Raw genomic sequence first — 19,567 nt, 5'->3', positions numbered from 1 at the left:
CTGTGTGATCTGCGTGTCTCCACATCTTTCCCTCAGCACGGAGTCTTTTTTTGATAAAAAAAAGTGAATGTATGATGGTTAATTCACAGCGAAGATGCAACAGTGAAGTCATATAAGACGCTTCTAACACGTTCCCTGTTCCAATAAACCGTTCTGAACATGCTCGATGTGAACTTGTCCTTGAAATCTGAGAGTGACTGAAGCTGAAGACTGTCTTTGTGTCTCTGTGCAGGCTCACCTGGTGGCAGCCTTCGAGAAGAGCCTGAGTAACATGACCTGCCGCCTGCAGAGCCTCACCATGACTGCGGAACAAAAGGTACAAGAGCTTAGTCCTGAATGCTGAAATGTACTGCATATGAACTCCATGGCGAAGGGATTACAGGGAGGAGAAATGATTAGAAACAGGCAACCATTTGACACTAGAATAGTGCAGCTGAAAGTAACAATGTCGAGGTCGGTGGTTCTGGATTAATGGATATTTTTATCTTTAAGGTTCAGTTCCTGACTCATGTGAAAGGTTTCCTACTGACATTTCCATTTTCACACACGTTTTTTCTGATTAACGTTTTAGTTGTTGCCCCGAATATTTCTCTAACTTTACTCCCAACTTTAACCAAAGTTGTTTGACGTGCTTGAACTACCAATCTTTTTGCTTTACAGGGAGGTAAAAGTGTCCAGATTTGCACAAGCATGCAATGGTTCTGCATATACCACAAACCTAAGCCCCAAAAACCAAATTAAAGCCACTGTATTCCCTGAGAATTCTTCCACATTTGTCTCCTCCAGGGTCTATTTTTCTATATTTTCTTACAAGTCGACCTTTTACTGACAGGAGGTTTCAGAATAGCACATAGCAGCAGTAATATGTTCAAAGGTATATCCCTACCCCAAATTATGAATGCTTCCCTCTGTTCACACATCCACACACACAGAATGCTGACAAGCCTTGGCAGCTTCTTAATCCTCTATAAATTAAAGCAGACTGGGATCTGGTGGGATGTCTTTGTTAAACAACTTTTAATTAAAGAAGAAACCCTATCTGCGGCCCTCAGTGGGTTTTCGGGCAAGGCAGAATAGGAGACTCCCTCTATCTGATCGTGTTGATTCAACAGAGTAGAGCTTTTTTCATTCTGAGCAGGTGGTGCCGGGGTTGGGGCAAATCCTCCGGGAGACTCCCATCTTCTTCAAAATAACCCACCCTTCAGTTTGGCTCTCATTCCCTCCCACTGATTGCACTCTAATTGCCAGATTTAAGAATTTGTTTCCAGTGACGCTGCTCTTCTGTTGATTCCACACATTTGGCCAAAAGAAGAGCAGTTTTTGGTGCGTCATCCTCAGTTTAAAAACTCACTCTCTCTTTCCAGGAGTCTGAATTGGTTGAGCTGAGGGAGACGATAGAAACGCTGAAGACCCAGAACACTGACGCCCAGACTGCCATCCAGGTGGCGCTCAACGGCCCGGACCACTTACACAAAGGTACTAAGGAGCCAGCAGGGGGTGTTGGGCCAAACTCAAATGATCTGATGTTCTGAGGCCGCCTTAAATGCCTTTCTGTTCCATGAGTTGATGCATTTTTAGCCTGATTGGTCCCCGGGGGAATTGAGCCCCTCATACTTTTGTGCTGCATAGGTCAGTTTTAGAAAGCCTTGATTAGCCATGGAAACAACCTGAATCAGATGTGTAATCAATTTTGTGATATGACCTTTTCAAGTAGTCAGCCTCCTCATAGCTGCTTATTCAAGATGAGCTCACACTACATAGCAGTTACATAACAATTAAGTGTTCACTCTTAAAACTTACAGGAAAAAGCCAATCAGTGTGTTTACATTGAGGGATTATGTTTTCATTGGGTTGTTTTAACACACAATTCACAGGAAACTATGCTCGCATGTAAGATAGATAAATATATAGGTAGCTAGATTTTTGTATTTCAATGTATTTTATTGATCTCAAACTGGGAAATTCTTGTGTCACAGCAGCCGGATATACACATTAGATATGCATATCAACACTAGCAGAGAGATGGAAAAACAAAGCCAACAAATAACAAAATAAAAAAAATAGCTCGATGCAGAATTTAAGAATAAAACCCTAGCATGCTTTATAAATGAGATGTATTTCTATAGAATATCTGTAGAATACACATTCTAAATAATATACTAGAATACACAATATAGTAAGATGTAGAAGTGTAATTTAATCAGTCAGATATCAGTCTCACTATCACTCTCCTACAGCTGTACTGGAGCTGTATGAAGTAACTGCTAATGCTAACCCAACGTTTCTTACTGCTACTTATTTACATTAAGTTTTATTTGTAAAACATAGGCTTTTATTTTGAAGTAGCCACAGGAAATGCACCACATTTATTTCACAGACATTAGTGATCATCCATTAAAAATATGTGTGGAAAACTACTCACCATTAAAAGAAAGTGAGACTGTTCGGCTGTGCTGTATTTCTAACTCAACAAGTGTTTGCTTTAATATTTGACACCACCAAAACATTTTGGTATAGCCATCAGCCCTGCAGGTCTTTCTCATCTTTTCGGTGCTTTAAGGAAGATCTTGTCTGTCGTTTCCAGACCTGCGGATTAGACGGCAGCACTCGTCAGAAAGTATGTCCAGTATCAACAGTGCAGCCAGTCACTCCAGCATGGGCAGTCTGGGCAAGGACGCTGAGGACAAAAAGAAGAAGAAGAAGAGCTGGGTGAGTGGAGAAACTTAAGAAACTGCCAGCATTGTTAGAGAAACACTGAACAAAGGACGATTGGAACAGATATACAACTGTTCTTCTGCACAAAATGCCAGAAAATCTAAAAAGCAATCTGCCGGTCCCTCCCACGATTATGCAACTCAGGTTTCTTCATCTCAGACCTATCCATTTGGTTGCAGCAGACATCACAAGCCTTAAATTTTTACATTTAGTTTTCTAGTCATTGTTTAGGAGGTGGATTTGGTGGTGAAAGCTCCCTAATTCAAAAACATATGAATTATTCAGTAGCAGTAAAGCTAGTTTGAATATACTGTATATGCCTGTATTTAGAGATTAAATGTCTTCTTGACATAGATAAAGGCATTTCCATGGATTAATGAAATAAAGCTTATTGTACTGTTGCACCCACTGAAAGAGCTCCAAAAGCAGCTAAAGGCCTCAAAAGTAAAGGTAGAATGTGTTGGATATTCTAACTCGCCATAGCTTTTGGAACCACAATACTTTTTTAATACAGTTTTAATGCTTTGATTTGTATTTCCATTCTTCTGTCTTCTTTCATCCTTTGTAAAATTGGTGTTAATGTGGGTGTTTATGTAACTGTGTACAGTTGGTCCAGTTTCAAACCAGTACTTACTTTCTTACTGTAAGTGTTGTTTGTGTCTGAAGTTAGAGGGAGAGCATGTTGGGACTCCCATAGGTCATCTGCAAAATCCCTAAAACCCCCAATCATGTCTTGCTCAACACCATCAAACCCCTGTTGCTTGGTTACAGTGCTGAGAAGGTGTAAGCTGAGTGGCTGAGGTACCATCCAGCCGACAGTGCTACCAGAGGGTCAACCACCCTGCAATTATAGCTTGAGACACACTTCAGATTCGTTCACAACAGCATGTAAATTACCTTGGAAAGAAGCAAAGTGGCCACTAACATCATGGATGCTGAATTTCAGCTTGAAACCAGAGCAACAGCTGCCCAGAGGTTAGAGAAGTGCTGGTTGAATCTCTGTTTCAAGTGGAAAAGTCTGGACGGAAGAGAAACACTCTCACTTCCCTCAATATTGACTGTTAAAGTACTTTTGAAAGCACTTAATCCCTCAGTTACTCAACTGGACATGGCCAAGTTTGAAAGTCTAAGATACATCTTTATTTCCCAAAATATTTCACAGAGTTCATTTTCAACTTCTGTTTCCTTTTGGGAAAACTTGGTTTCTTTGATGGCTAAAGTGTCCGTGATGTACTTGCACCTGATTCAGGGATGCAGTCGAGCCTCGTACATTTGCTTTATGCAAAGCCAATCTCCTATTTCCATTTCTGCCAGGCACTGTGTTCACAAATACCCACAAATCAGAGCAACAAAGCCAAATTATCTAAAAATGCAATACACAACCACAGAGCTCAGTCTCTTCTCTCTGATTTCACTGTTCTCTGCTTCACCATGCAACAGCAGCTCAGTGTCCCTGGCTGGAGAGCTGTTATTTGCTGCAGCCCCCTGAGTCAGACAGATGACATATTAGAAGTTCCGTCCCCGCCAAAGAGCACAGAGCCAGAGCCAGTTTTCAGTCTCTGCTGCAATGCAAAACTCCTGCCCTTGAAATGCATGCTAACAGCTAAAAAGTTCACCACTGAGGGTGACACCCTAGCCTGCTATGTTAAGTGAGACCCCCAAAAAATTCAAGTCAGGCTCATGAATACAAATCAATTCCTTATTTAAGCAGTAATTAATTATTCATTTGCATAAATTGTGCCTCGATGCATGCATGGATGGAGACGGGGATAGAGTTGAGCTGAGGTTACTGGGGAGGAAGTGAAGAGTGAGCAGAAAAGCAGCAGATCATGCTAACAGAGCGGCACCAGAAGGATGAAATAATGATTAGTGTCAATAAGGCTGGGACTTTGTGCCGGCAAGCACCTGACCTGCTGAAGTAGCTTTAAAGGATCAGTTTGTAAGATATGGCCAGAATTTTAATTTAAAACATTTAGTAATGAACATTACATCTTTACATTTGTAAAGAAACAACAGTGTTGACGTTATGTCAAAAATTGTGAGGACTTTCCATTGATGGCTCAACATTTAACACTAACATTACATGAGTGGTCGTGTATGTGGGCCAATCTGTAAGAAGGATTTATGTTGTAAAATCCATCCTTTCCCAGAATGCACTGGGCGGTGAAACTATTTGAATTTATTTACTTGAACTTGAATCGTGTGTGTGTGTGTTCTGTTTAGCATGATGAGGGCCCAGTTGATTTTATCCAACATCTTGTACTACATACTTTTTACTGTCTATGCTTGTTTGGTGCTGTAAACTGTAGGTCTTGCAAATAAGATACACTTTAAAACAATATTATATATTTTTTTGCCAAACTCAAACTATAATTCAGTTACATGAAGTAACTGGTGTTGTGTTTGTGTTGTTATTTGTTATGTTATGTCCGAGTGTTTGGACAAGTTGTGTTTTGATGCTTTGGCAACATTGTTGTAAAACTTTCATGCCAATAAAGCCCCTTTGAATTGAATTGAATTGAATTGAATTGAATTGAATTGAAGTAACAACCAAACTGGCTTTGTTTTGCAAAAAACCTACAAGTCTGAATTCACATATGACAGAAAGTGTCATTGTAGGAAATATTAATCAATATGTAATGAGCAAAAGGGGAAAAACTACTTTAACAGGATTTATACTGAAATCTCATGGACTCATTCTCAACTTTTCTTGTATAATTTTCCATGTATAATTGATTAGTGCAGCATGTCCCCTAACTTTTAAAAACTTGTAATGTGTCTCCCTGTAATGCCATTAAGCATTTAGGAAAAGCAGTCATCAGGTGACAATAAATATACAGTATATTGTAAACGTAATCATAATCGCAATCTTTGTTATCCCTATCTGCGCAAAGACAATGACTGTATCAGACACATTTGCAGCTTTTAGCTTCAATCACTCATCAAGAGCAGGAGTGTGTGTTTGTGTGGCTTAACGCTGGGTGTGTTCTGCGTCTTCAGGTGGCTGATTCCATCCCGGCTCAGGTCAGTGGCTCCCAGAGTGTCTTCTGTATGTGTGCTGTGGTTGTCCCCCATCCTCCCTCCCTGCGCTCCCTTATTCTTTCCTCTTTCTTCCCCCTCTGAGAGCAACCTCTTCTATTCCTTTTCTGGAAACGTCGGCATGGATAGGGCAACCCTCCCCTCCCCTGCCCCCTTGTTCCTTTCTCCTCCCTCCCCTCCTCCCTTGTTCATTTTGATTGCCTGTTCAGCCTTATTTTTAGGGTCATTTAAAAGCCTCATCACCTGTTCTCGCTTTCATTTCCATCTCTACTTACGGCCTTGCTTTTTGCCTCCCTCTCTACCCTAAACCAGACAGTGACCATTGCTTGGAAACAGCACGGCGTGACTTCCTGATCTGGCAGGATGTGATGTCAACAGAGCTGACATGTTGTGACTGTAGAGATCGGTGGGTGGCGATATTGACGCCTTTGGCCTTGTGTGTTTTTGTGTCATCTGTTTTACAGTTACGCAGCTCCTTCAAGCAGGCGTTCAGCAAGAAGAAAACCAAGTCCCAGTCGGCCCATGACGAGATGGAGGAGATGACCGACTCGCTGCCATCCTCGCCCAAGCTGCAGCACGACAACAGGCAAGGCAGCATCGCCACGCTGCGCTCTTCGCCCTCCACCACAGAGTGAGTTGTTACACGTGCACCTACTCTTACATTCACATATACACAGGTAATTCTTTCCCCTTGTATATACTTGCATCAAACTGAAAAACATGTACAGTAAGTTGTTTTGTTCCTTCTTCTTCTTCAAGTCTAAATTTTCATCACTGTTATGTTTTTCTTTCGTTCACACATTATCCTTGAATCCTCACCCCACTGTTCTTTAATCTCTTCTCCCGACCTCTCTTCATCCTTTTCTTTAACGTCTCCCCACCTGCTATAGCAAGTGCGTTTGCGATAGCAAGTCCTCCCCCATTTGGACGCCAAAGAAAAAGCAAAACGGTCACATGGTCTACAAGCACCGATCTCGGTAACAGGCACTGTATGGCATGCTCCCAGGGAGTGTGTGTGCAGTGGGGTGTGTTGGTGTGACTTTCTTCTGCATCTTAATGCCATAATTATATCAGCATGTCGGAGGCTGGTTCACTAACTGGACCATGCCCTCTGAAGTGAAGTAGCAGTAGGTTGATTAAAGGATGAAAAAAAGAAGTAGTGATTTTATGACTCATACCAGGAAGTATTGGCTCTGTGTCACTGCCAAAGGGACAACAATTGGCCATTTTGCCAACAAGCATGCACGTACTGTACACATCTGCTGAGCCATGTGGCAGCTGGTGAGATCTTTTTAAAGATGGCATTACTCAGGGGCATGTGGACATGAATGTCACACTGTGAACTTCATGAGTGTGACAGATTATTGTGCAAAATAGCAAAGCATCTAACTGTAGTTGTTGTAATCTCTGCCTGTTAAGTATGAAAATAACAAAATCACAACAATGGGACTGCTCCCCCAGCCCCTTCTGTATATCTCATGCTAAAAGAGGTCTTCAATATAACTGCAACTTTTATACTATGGCTGTTCATTGTGCCAGCAAAGCATTGTGGGATTTGATCAACAGATTGCTCGGCTGGAAAAATAATGAAAATGTGAAAATGGGAAGGATTCGCTGTCCCAAATGTCCCAGTTCCTCATTCACTTCCTTGTCGTACCTGCCTCTGCAGTTCACATCACTGACTCCGGCTTCCCTCTTAACTTCAGCTCTGTTTCCTTTAAGTGTGTGTTATTTCTCTCTAGTGTGTGTTTGTGCGAGTGTTTGGCATAACCCTCGAGGTGACCCCCTCCTCCTCCCTGTGTGTAATCCCGGTTGCAGGCTGTGCGAATGCACCGAAGCTGAGGCTGAAATCGTCCTCCAGCTGAAGAACGAGCTGAGGGAGAAGGAGCTCAAGTTGACAGACATCCGCCTGGAGGCGCTTAGCTCCGCCCACCACCTGGACCAGATCCGAGAGGCCATGAACCGCATGCAGGTGAGATCACACTCTGCGGCTAAACGCAGGCCAAGTTTGTGCTGACTGCCCAGAGGGCATCTATTTATGTTTGACACAGGTCAGAGAAAAATCTGCTGAATTGCCCATTTGTCAGGAGATCATGGTGGTGAAGAACTCACATTGAAATATCAAATTCAAATCGTCTTTAGTTCTGTTTGCTAAACATGAATTATGTCTTTGCCATCAGTCATGTTTACCCTTCTTTTATCTCATAGAGAGATTTTTGGTTGTGATTCAGACTGTCACTGTGTCAGTCCAATTTATTTGGACTAAGGTGCTGCGTTTCTCCCTAAAGGCACTGGAGCATGACAGCTACCAGTTAGGAAGTTAACAATGCATTTAGTGGACGGCTGACAGGGCACCAGCGGGGCACCGGGAGGGCTGAAGGCAAACTAGCTGATTGCACATACACATACAGTATAAACACACACACTAACACAGAGTCACTTATACGTACTTCATTTTTTCACCTAACTGTTGCCAGTAGTTCATGATAATATTATAGCCCTTTCTCTCCATTCTCTCCAGGTGGTCAAGAAAACCTGACAGCCCCTTTTCAACCCATAAGTTGGAAAACTAAAAACTAATATTCCCAGTCACCTCTAAACCCAGCAAAGATAGATCAGTACAATGACAGTGAGGAAATGAGTTTGATTTATAGTATCAACATAATAGATATTATGGGGGGAAAAAACTGCTTAGCTTATCTTAGCTTAGTTTAGCTTATCTTAGCTAAGCTCAGCTTAGCTTTGTGTAAAGTCAGCGAGACGTGCTTTATCAGTAGGTAACAAAATCCTCCTATCAGCACCTTCTAATGCTCACCAATAAACATTTTATAGTTCTTTGTTTAAACTGTACGAGAATCTGTTGTGAAATGACAACAACAACATTTTCACTTCCCTCCTCCTTATTTTTTCAGCCTGCTCTGAATGAGGTCTAGATTAGGGGAGGTTATTCAAGAGGATGTGAGTCTCTGTATTGTTTGTCTCTGATAAAGACGTACCTGGCGTCGAAACGTTACCTTCAATAAAGTTTGTTGCCTAAATCCATGTGCTCCAGTAAACTTCGGACCTAATTTCTGAAGTCTTCCCTGACATAATTTCACTGTTTGTTTGCTGGACTGTTTCTTGGTTTAGACCAGTAACGGTCGAGAAATTTTCCAGCATGTAACGTCATTCTTTCACCTCAGTTTTTGTATGGGTTAAACATAAAATAATTACTGTGTTAATTAGTTTGCTTAGTTAAAGAGTGAGGAGGTGTATGTTTTCCCTTTGCACAGAACCAGGCTAGCTGTTTCCCCCTCTTTTCTGTTTTTATGCTAAGCTAAGCAAACTGGCTGCTGCTTCCAGCAACAAATGTACCTTTCAAACTTCATTGTGGTTTCAACCTTCTCATCTAATTGTCAGCAAGAAATTAAAATAAAGTATTTCCCAAAATATTATTTATTCCTTAAAGGTCCAGTGCAAAGGATTTAGTGGCATCAAGCAGTGAGGCTGCAGGTTGCGACCAACTGAACACCCTTCGTCCCACCCTCCTTTAGCGCCTAAAACAGGAAAGGCCCTCTTTAGAGCCAGTGTTAGGTTTGTCCATTCTCTACTTAGTCTCAGCTGATAATACACAAATTAAAACATAATCATGAAAATTATATTTCATTTCTGCCTATAAAATCCTGTACACTGGACCTTATAATGGGAGAATATAGGACACTGTGACTTGCCAGATGGCTTTCTGATTATCACAAAGCACACTGAGCTGTATCACCTCCAAAAGTAGCAACTAATAAATGACTTTCAGTGTCTCTTTCTTAAAGTCAAGGTGAACACGCTTCAGGAAGGTGGAATGAAATTGTTTAATTGCCCATGAGGCCGAATGGGAAGATAGGAAATAAAGTTTTCTCTCTTCAAATACACACATTAGATTTATTCATATAATTCCTATTCATGTATTGCAATGAGATGCCACCCATCAGTTCAAAGAATAATGTTCAGAGGTGCTGTGTCATTTCCTATTCTTAAAAGAGGTACATGTTCAAAGAACATCACCATAAATGTCTCCGTTGAGTGGATCTTTGTAGATTTGGATTGCCTTGTCTGCCGAAGCCTATAGTCTCCGTTCAGATCTGGGGATCATGTTAGGCTCCTTATCCGAGACTTACCCTTCAGTACAAAGAGAGCCTTGAAGATCAAAATGCCGCTTACAGCCCATAATTCCAATAACACTGATTCAGAATAACAACAGTGGCCAGCGTAAATGCAGGAAAATGACCGTCAGACTATTGCTAAGTCTTTTTTCATTCTCTTGTCATTATACAGAACGAGATTGAGGCTCTGAAAGCGGAGAACGATCGTCTCAAGTCCAGCGGTAACGCCACACCAACAGCCACACCCATCAAGACGGCCCGGCCGCCCTCCGAGACCTCCAGCACGTCCTCTTCCTCCTCGCGTCAGTCTTTGGGGCTGTCGCTCAATAACCTCAACATCACAGACACCATCATGTCAGGTCAGTTCACTGTCAGCTCTGGTGTCTGCGGCAGCACGTTGATCTGAAGTGTCTGTGTAGCAGTAAGTGTGGGAGTGGTGGAAGTGAGTGAAATAGACATAGTGCCGTGAGAAACTAAAAATAATACATCCCTGAATGCTTTTACCAGCCAATCAGGACTGAGCGTTCAACAAAATACCCCAGAAATATTTTCTTGTTTTGGGACAAGTTGTTTTTTCTTTCAAAGCTGTTGGCAGGTGCATTCAGCTAATAAGAATTAAACCTCCGAGTATGGCATTGTAAGTGGCATGTTCTTATGTCTCGTTAAGCTGTAGGACGTACTTTATGGTCCGCAGCAACTCTCAAGGCAGAAGTTTTTTTCTGTGGCATCAAGTTGGATTAGCTCTCTCTATACTTGCCTCAATAAATGTGAGAGAATTGTGTTTGCCGAGAGAAATGATCCGGAGGAGCCGCATGAAATTATGAAATAGCTGCTCTCTCTACAGCGAAGGCTCACAACACAGCAGGAGCCTGCTACACACACGCACATGCATACACACACTTGAACACGCCGGAAATCTCTCCAGGCCTGCTCCGTTTGAGAAGTCAAAGAGTTCCGTCCCTCTCACTTGTCCTGTAATTAACATAGAAGGCACAACTCTCTCCGAGGACTCGGGCCCTCATTAATTGATGGAGGGATGAGCCGAGAGCAGTGACGCGTGGGAAGACGAGTGGGCCAGCGGGCCGTTATCACCCCAACACAGAGCCCACAGCTAAGGGAAGCCGGCCGAATACAAAGTACCCCCTACCCTCTCCAAAATGGAGTCTGGGAAAAAAGAGAATGAAGAGAGACTTATGGTGGGAGTTATCAAAGGTTAAAGGTGGCAGGAAGCTGACATATAAGTCAAACACACAGCTGCAAACGGACTGGAGTGAGCTCTATTTGCTGCAGTTTTGTGAAGCTTGTTGTTAAGTAGTTGCTCATAGTTTAAGCTGCTATAATCATTATTTGTGGATGGATCATATATTGTACTTGCATATGAAAAGTTGGACTCATTGTAACAAACCCACAGAGAATTTTCACCTGACACTGCAGTTGCCCTCGTCTCCTGAGAGTTGTAGCATCTTTCAACTCATTGTTTTGGTTTTCCAGTCTACAACATTACTATTTTATTTATATTAAGTTTAAAAACCCACTGTTTGGTCCGCACTTAATGATACACACGTTGACAAAGTGGCTAGCTGGTGAACATGGTGGAGCATTTAGCAGCTAAAGAGGTACTTATTTTCCTCAAGACCTGGTGGAGACCAAAACTTGATCAAAAAGTGAGTGAACAGTGGACTTCCAGGTGGCCACAAGCACAAGTTGAAATGAATACAAATGTTGCTCTTTGTCTATTGGACAAAGTGATGTGATGTTGAGGAAAAATGTTAAAGGTTGCTGATAAACTATCAATTGCAGTTTGGTCATAAAGGTCATAAAAGGTAGGGATCAGAAACTCAACAAGCTTTTGCTGCTGATATTTGTCGCTTTGAAAGAGATGATCAAGTTGTGATGTTTGTGAACTGATGAAAACAACTCTGTTGTGAGTCTGCCTTCAGTTCTGTTGCTGTTGGTGGAGATTGGCACAAATATCAAATGTTGCAGGTGTCTGATTTATGCTTAGTGGTTCAAATATACTGTGTAGTCACATACTGCTGAAAGGTATTATAACTGTCAGTTTCAAGGGAATGAAAAACATGTATTTCTTCAGAGAGCTGTCTCTTCTCTTGGTTACTTTGTGCTTTTGATAACAGAATGCCAATTCTCTTACTGACTAAATGTTAAAAATGAGTCTCTTTCTGTTGAATGACTTTCCATCTTATTCTTCTAAAAAGTCATTGTCTCTCTCTCCCTCAGATTGTACTTTATTTAATTTCCAAACACACACCAGATCTTACATTAACATTCTGAGCACTCTCTATGAAAACATTGATTAAATGTAAAACTCATTATCACATGAAAGAAACCCATTAGCTATCCTTTACTTTGGGGTCTGTTTGTCCATTTCGAACTCTAATTTGCCAGCAGGCAGAGTTTGTTTATAATGAATCAGATCTCTGACAGATTAAAGTCGGTGTGTTTCCTGACAGAAAGTTTTGTTTTCAGATATTCTGCTAGATGACGGCTACGAGGGAAACCTACGCAAAGAGGGCCGTAGTGTGCGGATAGTGGTTACCATCAGCAGTGGGCCAAATAGAACCAAGGTTAGTGGAAGATGATGTCACATTATTTCTCCTTTTCTCCAGGTAAAACCACTTTAATCTTATTTGTTCTGACTGCTGCTTTTTAAATGAACTTGTTTGACAACTCCTCAGGGTATACAAACCCAGGATTACCTGATTGGGTCTATAGGTGTGAGTGGGAAGACCAAATGGGATGTCCTGGATGGAGTCATCCGACGCCTCTTCAAGGTAAACAGACCGTTGCTCACAAGTTCACGTCAGTTGTTCAGGCACATGTTCTTTTTTTCACTGCAGACACGTTGACTTATCATAGCAGGAAAAGCACAGGTGCAACTTATAACATTAATGGTGGTTCCGGTCCATTTAGGTTAGTTATAAAGTCAAAATGTCTGCTATGAGAAATGCTCCAGAGGAAGCTGCATGTAATCAGATGAATCGCCTACAGTGATGTCACTCAGTCACTAAGTTGTATCGTGGGTAATGTAGGCACAATGTTTAAACAGCTTATAAACAAATGAATAAACAAAATACACACAGCAGAACCAGAGATATCACCTTTTTTATTACACGCATTCTTCTTCCTTTTCAAAACCTGGTGTCCAGATGACCCACAATGCAACTCAGCTACTGAATGAATCACTGGAGGCAATTTATCAGATTACATGCAGCTTCCTTGCCATAAAAAGGCGTTATGCTACTTTTTTCACATATGCAGTAGTACTCCCCAAGACCTGTTAATACACTTTAATGTGTAAAATAAGTTACCTTTTAGTTGTCCATTTTGTAGCATATTTTAATGATAAGGAAAACAAATGCTACAAAGCAACTACAATAAAAAGGCGCTGCGACTGAATCAATTGTTTGCATTTGTCTAGTTTTAATTACAACAAATACTGTAAATTGAAAAAGAGCTTCTCGGTCTCAAATTGAAAAGAAAAAACAGAGGAATGAATGCACTCATTACAAACACTGTATCCACAGAGCCACACTGTCGCTTGTATTTATTAAAGGCATTTTATTCCACTTGAGTGCCTGGATTTAGATTCTGTAATCCATCCTACCCATAGAAGAAGGCAGACTTTTTCATCTTTGAAATTAGTTGAATCTTCTGAAGTTAAATCAGCTGAATGTGTGACAGGCGCATCGGAGGAAGCCACAATAAAAACCTCCTGCGCACTGCTTCCATTACTGCCTGTATGTTCATTTATTTACAATGCTTTGGTAAGCTCAACTTTAATCAGGTATATTAAATCATAGAAACCATCACCGGCTGGTTTTTGATTTTGTGTGTAAATGATTTTGCGTCTGTCATTCTGTGTAAGATTCACAGACACACAGCTCCACTGTCAGTTTGAAACCATGTGCAAGAATCGCAGTCTATATTTAAGCACAATCAATAGTGCAATTCTTCAACATCCTCTCACCCCTCCCTCCCTGCAGGAGTATGTGTTTCGGGTGGACCCTCTGACCAGTCTGGGTCTCAGCTCAGACAGCATCGTCTGCTACAGGATGGGCGAGGTGGTTCGCTCCCACTCCTCCGAAGTGCCTGAGCTGCTGCCCTGTGGCTACCTGGTGGGCGACAACAACATGATCAAGGTCAACCTCAAAGGTATGGCTGCGAGGAAACATGGAGTTTCTATTTCAGGATTACAGTTGATATAGAAACCAGGTTGGGATTCTCAAGTAAAGTCTTGTGTAGTAGTTGGTAGTGAACTAAATGTGTTTTATTCCATTCTTTCCCTACTCTCTTCCCTCTTCTTTCTAGGTGTGAAGGAGAACAGTATTGACAGTCTGGTTTTTGACACGTTGATCCCAAAGCCCATTATCCAGCGGTACCTCAACCTGCTGATGGAGCATCGTCGGATCATCCTCTCAGGACCCAGCGGCACCGGCAAGTCCTTCCTGGCTGCCAAGCTGGCAGAGTACATCATTTCCCAGATGGGGCAGGAAGTGACGGAGCACAACGTGGCCAGCTTCAACGTGGACCAGAATTCCAGCAAGGTGGGATCACTCTCACCCAGTTGGCCTTTTCTGGAGTACTTATGCTTTAGTTTAGTGTCTTCCTACATCCCCCAGAATACAACAACCCAGAGGAGAGTGATGTGTGCATGAAAAGAGAATCACCAAACATATTTAGTTTATTTTGTCATTGGCCAACTTTTGTTTGTTTGTTTCCTGTGATCACAAAAAGCAGTTTTTCATTGAGATAAGGACTCATTTATTGGTTGTTGAATTGGAAGTGGTTTTGGATTGATCACTGACTGTCTCCTCGGTGGAGGCCTGAAAGCATTTTCTAATTAATTTTTTTCTGGTCTCCCACCTCCCACTGTGTCTGCTTAGAAAATATCTGCCCCTTAGACAACAGTAGTTGATGACCCCTGGTCTATATTCTGCTTCTGAGTGTGTGTAAATTGGTCTCTCTGCTTCCTTTATGCTCCCTGTATGATTACTGAATGCTGGTACAAAATTGTAGCTCTTTATGTTTGGATTCTGACCAACTGACTCTACAAGCTGGCATTTTCCTCTGGTGCTTTTAATCATCCCTCAGCATAAGAAAAATATACTAGCAGTTAAATAATGGGCCTCAGAATGTGACATGCAGTGGATTTGGTTTTATGTTAAGCCAAAAACATTGAAATTTTACCCGGTTACCGGTACAGCAGTAAATGTCGAAGGTTGGCTGCTAATAAACTCTCATGTAGATTGTCTACCATAATGAAATATCAGCCTGTAATTTAAATGTTAAACCAGTGTTTCATTTGTATTTAGGTTTCATTTTAAAATGAATAAAAAGGGAATACAGTTGTAAAACATTATGCATCAAACCTCTTCTTGAAATATTTCACCTTCAGAGTATTGCATCCAAATGTAAACCTGCTGATGCTTTCCTCCCCAGGACCTGCGTCAGTACCTGTCCAACCTGGCAGAACAGTGCAACTCTGAGGAGACGGACACAGAGCTCCCCACTGTGGTCATCCTGGACAACCTCCACCACATCGGCTCCCTCAGTGACATATTCAATGGCTTCCTCAACTGCAAGTACCACAAATGGTGAGTCAGAATTACAGTGTAGTGAAAAAATCAATAAATTCCTCCCTTTCTCAGGTATCATACAGTAGCAGTAACACATTTGCATTTTTCTCAGTTATTTAGTTATTCAGTCAGTTATTCAAGCAGCTCAGTTGTGACTGTGAATCATTCTGATGTGTTTGTCTCTATGCAGCCCTTATGTTATTGGGACCATGAACCAGGGAGTGTCCACCTCTCCTAACCTTGAGCTGCACCACAACTTCAGGTTTGTGACAGACACTTTGATTTATACAGAAATGTCACTGTCTGAACTGCTGGCACTGTCTATGCAAATATGATATAGATTATAATACAGCAGTGTTGTGGATTTAAATAATTCATCATATTATGATGTTATATTGTTTGTAATGGTTCCAAATGTTATTGGTTCCACAGAGAAATTACTTTGATTTGTTTTGCAAATCTCACATCTCACCTGCCAGACAGTGTGTTTGATGTCAGTTCCGTGTCACCATGTTATTTCTCGCAGATTGTAAACTAAAGGCGTTCTTCCACAGGGAGGGCTGTAATTACATCTTTTGTATAATTAGCCTCGTTAAATGAAAATGAATCGACTATAATGCATGTTCTGAGTGAGGATCATTTCTGCTTGGCATGTTTGACTAGCTGATGATTTGGCAAATATAAAGTCATTAGAGAAAGCTCATCATGAGCCAGACGTTAATTTAATATGAATATGAAAACTGGTTGTTGTGCTGGTAGAAATGCCTGAAACAGCCTCATCATCTCTAACATGAGCTGCTTTTATGAGAAATCTGGTTTAACGTTGAGCTGATTTATTTGGTCCTCCGCTTCTGTTTTACCACTGATCATCTGTCCCTGTGTAGGTGGGTGCTGTGCACCAACCACACTGAGCCGGTCAAAGGTTTCCTGGGCCGATTCTTGCGGCGGAAGCTGATAGAGACAGAGATCGATAAGAACATGCGCAGCAATGACCTGATTAAGATCATCGACTGGATCCCCAAGACATGGCAGCACCTCAACGGCTTCCTAGAGGCACACAGCTCCTCCGATGTCACCATAGGTCAGTCTCACACAAGCACACACACATCCACTGTCTGTCTACTAAGCACATCAATATTGAGTCTTTGATTATGTGTGAATGAAACATTTAGTCAATAAAGTGATCGGGTAAGCCTGTTTAATACTCTTGCCTCCACTCTTAGGCAACAAGTGCGTTGCAACACGTGTGTCGTCAATCTAACAAACCCTCATCATCTGGGCTCTTCTGTCCCTACAGGCCCCCGTCTCTTCCTGTCCTGTCCCATGGATGTTGAAGGCTCTCGGGTTTGGTTCACTGACCTGTGGAACTACTCCCTGGTGCCCTACCTGCTGGAGGCTGTCAGGGAAGGGCTTCAGGTACGTTCTAGCTAAATACGTTTAGGGTTTTTTGTGACTTTAATTGCTCTTTTGTTTTGTTACAGAGTCAGTAACAGCAGTAACAGTCACTGTAATTTACAGTAAAACTGCATCGTAATGCACAGAAAACACATACATCAAATTTGACAATTTCTGTTTGCAACTATTCTTAACCTCCAGGACAAAAAATATTTATATAATATTTATATTTATACTGCTTCATACTTCTATTCCACTACATTTCAGAAAGTAATACTGTAATTTGTACTGCACTAGATTTATTTAACAGCCGTAGTTATAAAAGTCTCATAATACCACTTTGTACAGTAAGAGGCAACAGTCTGATAGTCGTGTCAGCTGGGAGAAGGGATCCAAGGTTGTCGTCCAGGCAGACTTCAGTCAGCTAATAGGGCCACTTAGCTGCACCGCTAACTGAAATAATAAGCTAATGGTAGCTAGATACAGCCAAGAATAGCTAGCAAAGAGTAGCAGTTATTGGTTGGTCTGGTGATATACTGCACCCTGTAGTTTTGGAGCTACCTTCTAATTCTGGCCATATTTTACAAAATTCACCTTTAAACTAGCCAAACGTATATCAAGGTGATGAATTTAGCTCCACCTTACATTACAGTTACTAATTACCTCTGCTTCCACTTTTACTTAAAGCTGCTGTAAGCGTTGTCGTCATTTTAGCCGACTTCTTCTCTCGACGCGTTCCCCGAGCAGACTGAACTGTCGCTTATTGGAGTTCTCTGTCCCAATTGGAAAAAGTGGGCAGGAACCAAACATTCTATAACAGTGATTACTGTTGGAACATAGAGCTGTTTAGTACTTACTTTAATAAGAAATTAATGCTTACAGCAGCTTTAAGCTAATCAGCCATTCTGTTCATGCACCACTGTGACTGACACAGCTGTTTAAATGACACAAGTATAGTGATGAAACTGAGAAGACAATCACCACACACTCTGATTTTTATTTCACTTCACACATTCATTTGTCACATCACAAGATGCACATACATACAGTATATGAATAAATATATATAATATATATAGCAGGTGAGCTTGGACTCCTACTAGTCTCTGTCCATAACCCACCAGGTAGTGCTGGTTATTGAGTCCATCATTCACACCTGCTTTCCCTCTCTGACACACCTGCAGCTCTACGGCAAAAGAGCAGCGTGGGAGGATCCATCCAAGTGGGTGAACGACACGTATCCATGGAACGCCGCCTCACTGCAGCAGGAGGGCCAGTCGCTGCTCCAACTGAGGCCGGAGGACGTGGGATACGACGGCTACAGCTCATCCAAGGAGGGAGCCTCGTCCAAGCAGGTGTCTCAGAGCGACACCGAGGGAGACCCACTGGTGAGGAAGACACACGCAAAACAATTCCAGTGATTGTTCTGTCACGTTAAGTAGCTTCTAGTGCATGTATATCATTTAGGACAACACAGGAGAGTATGGAAGGACTTGAATATTAAAAGGAACATGAATAAAAATAAATATCTGTCCTCCACATGTGAACTTTGAACCAAACTAAATGATTTAAGTCAATAAATCAATAATACATGGTGCATATTCATGAAGTTATTCAATTCAAGGATGCTCGTTTCCATAGAAACCTTGGATGATTGACCTTGGTTTATTCCAAGTCAAAAACACAATAAATAGATAAGCTAGTCAAGTAGCTAGTTGGTATTAACTCCTGAACACGTGGACACACACACACACACGCACACACACACACACACACACACACAGGAGGATGAACTATTCAGGGATGGGAGAGAAAGAATGAATTTCCATTTGGTGGGTTATTGCAGCCCAAGAGGAATTAAAGTTTAGCCATCCAAAAACAATGTGTGTGTGCGGCGTCCATCCAGGCGAGACCACTTTGAACACAGGTGTGCCGAGCCTCATTTTAGGAACACTTAAAGCAATGCGCCAGATGCAGCAGCACTTCTGCATTATTTAGTCCATTAGCTCTGTAGCAGGGATGAGAAGTTCTGCAGTTTTATTGTGGTGATTTACAGCAAGGTGTTAAAAGTGCTTTTTACTGCATGTAAAGTATAAAGACTAAGTTTGTGAGCCAGTGGACTCTTTATAATGGGTGTTTTAAGTATGGTGGGTGGTCTACTCACTAGGTTATATTTCCCTGATAGGAACAAGAAGCTAGGTCAGAGGGAACGCTGCAAGAAACACCAAAGAACGTGTGTAACGAGAGAAAATGTTGACATCTGAGAGGCAGCGGTTCCTTTTACACATCTGAGCTTAAGTTATTCATCAAAACAGCAAAGAAAACAAACATTAACCTTAATTGATGTAATTACATTCAGAGCTGTTGCATTTAAAGGTATATTATATCACTGCTACGCTGATGATATTTAATTATGCTATATTAAATTGTCTATTTTACACAACTGCATAAGTGCTATTGAAACTGAATGACTGATAATTACAACTTAATGCTGACAAAAGGTCTTTAATTGCATCGCTGCCAGACTTGTTCCTAATGTGCAGGACGGCCTTGGTGCCTTCTCTTCATCTCTTAAATCCACACTCAGAAATTAAGGTGTCACTGTCGACCAGCCGCTGTCGCTTGACCAGAATAGTTTGATTCGTTTCCTGTTTTTCAGTTCACAAGTTTTGTGTTCACTTCGGAGCC

General features: G+C 41.6%; 1 protein-coding gene across 12 annotated transcripts in view; it reads left to right on the top strand.

Moving 5' to 3' along the window:
• Nucleotides 1-19,567, top strand: part of nav3 (neuron navigator 3) — a 207,273-nt gene that overhangs the window by 182,431 nt on the left and 5,275 nt on the right. For 8 of the 12 annotated variants that reach the window (XM_084346083.1, XM_084346086.1, XM_084346085.1 and 5 more), the window contains 17 exons: nucleotides 233-316; nucleotides 1,365-1,476; nucleotides 2,585-2,709; nucleotides 5,716-5,739; nucleotides 6,219-6,385; nucleotides 6,645-6,731; nucleotides 7,573-7,726; nucleotides 10,060-10,246; nucleotides 12,375-12,472; nucleotides 12,584-12,679; nucleotides 13,892-14,060; nucleotides 14,217-14,452; nucleotides 15,348-15,502; nucleotides 15,675-15,746; nucleotides 16,369-16,565; nucleotides 16,782-16,900; nucleotides 18,064-18,267. In XM_084346083.1, coding sequence (XP_084202209.1) covers nucleotides 233-316; nucleotides 1,365-1,476; nucleotides 2,585-2,709; nucleotides 5,716-5,739; nucleotides 6,219-6,385; nucleotides 6,645-6,731; nucleotides 7,573-7,726; nucleotides 10,060-10,246; nucleotides 12,375-12,472; nucleotides 12,584-12,679; nucleotides 13,892-14,060; nucleotides 14,217-14,452; nucleotides 15,348-15,502; nucleotides 15,675-15,746; nucleotides 16,369-16,565; nucleotides 16,782-16,900; nucleotides 18,064-18,267 — 2,286 coding nt within the window. The remainder of the gene's footprint in view (nucleotides 1-232; nucleotides 317-1,364; nucleotides 1,477-2,584; nucleotides 2,710-5,715; nucleotides 5,740-6,218; nucleotides 6,386-6,644; nucleotides 6,732-7,572; nucleotides 7,727-10,059; nucleotides 10,247-12,374; nucleotides 12,473-12,583; nucleotides 12,680-13,891; nucleotides 14,061-14,216; nucleotides 14,453-15,347; nucleotides 15,503-15,674; nucleotides 15,747-16,368; nucleotides 16,566-16,781; nucleotides 16,901-18,063; nucleotides 18,268-19,567) is intronic. The other 4 variants (XM_084346084.1, XM_084346081.1, XM_084346079.1 and 1 more) reach the window with 3 other exon arrangements.

This window comes from Pagrus pagrus (genome assembly GCF_965226575.1).
Source record: "Pagrus pagrus genome assembly, chromosome: 23".
Taxonomy (NCBI): domain Eukaryota; kingdom Metazoa; phylum Chordata; class Actinopteri; order Spariformes; family Sparidae; genus Pagrus; species Pagrus pagrus.
The sequence above is the reverse complement of the archived record's forward strand: the minus strand, read 5'-3'. Positions and strand labels throughout refer to the sequence as shown.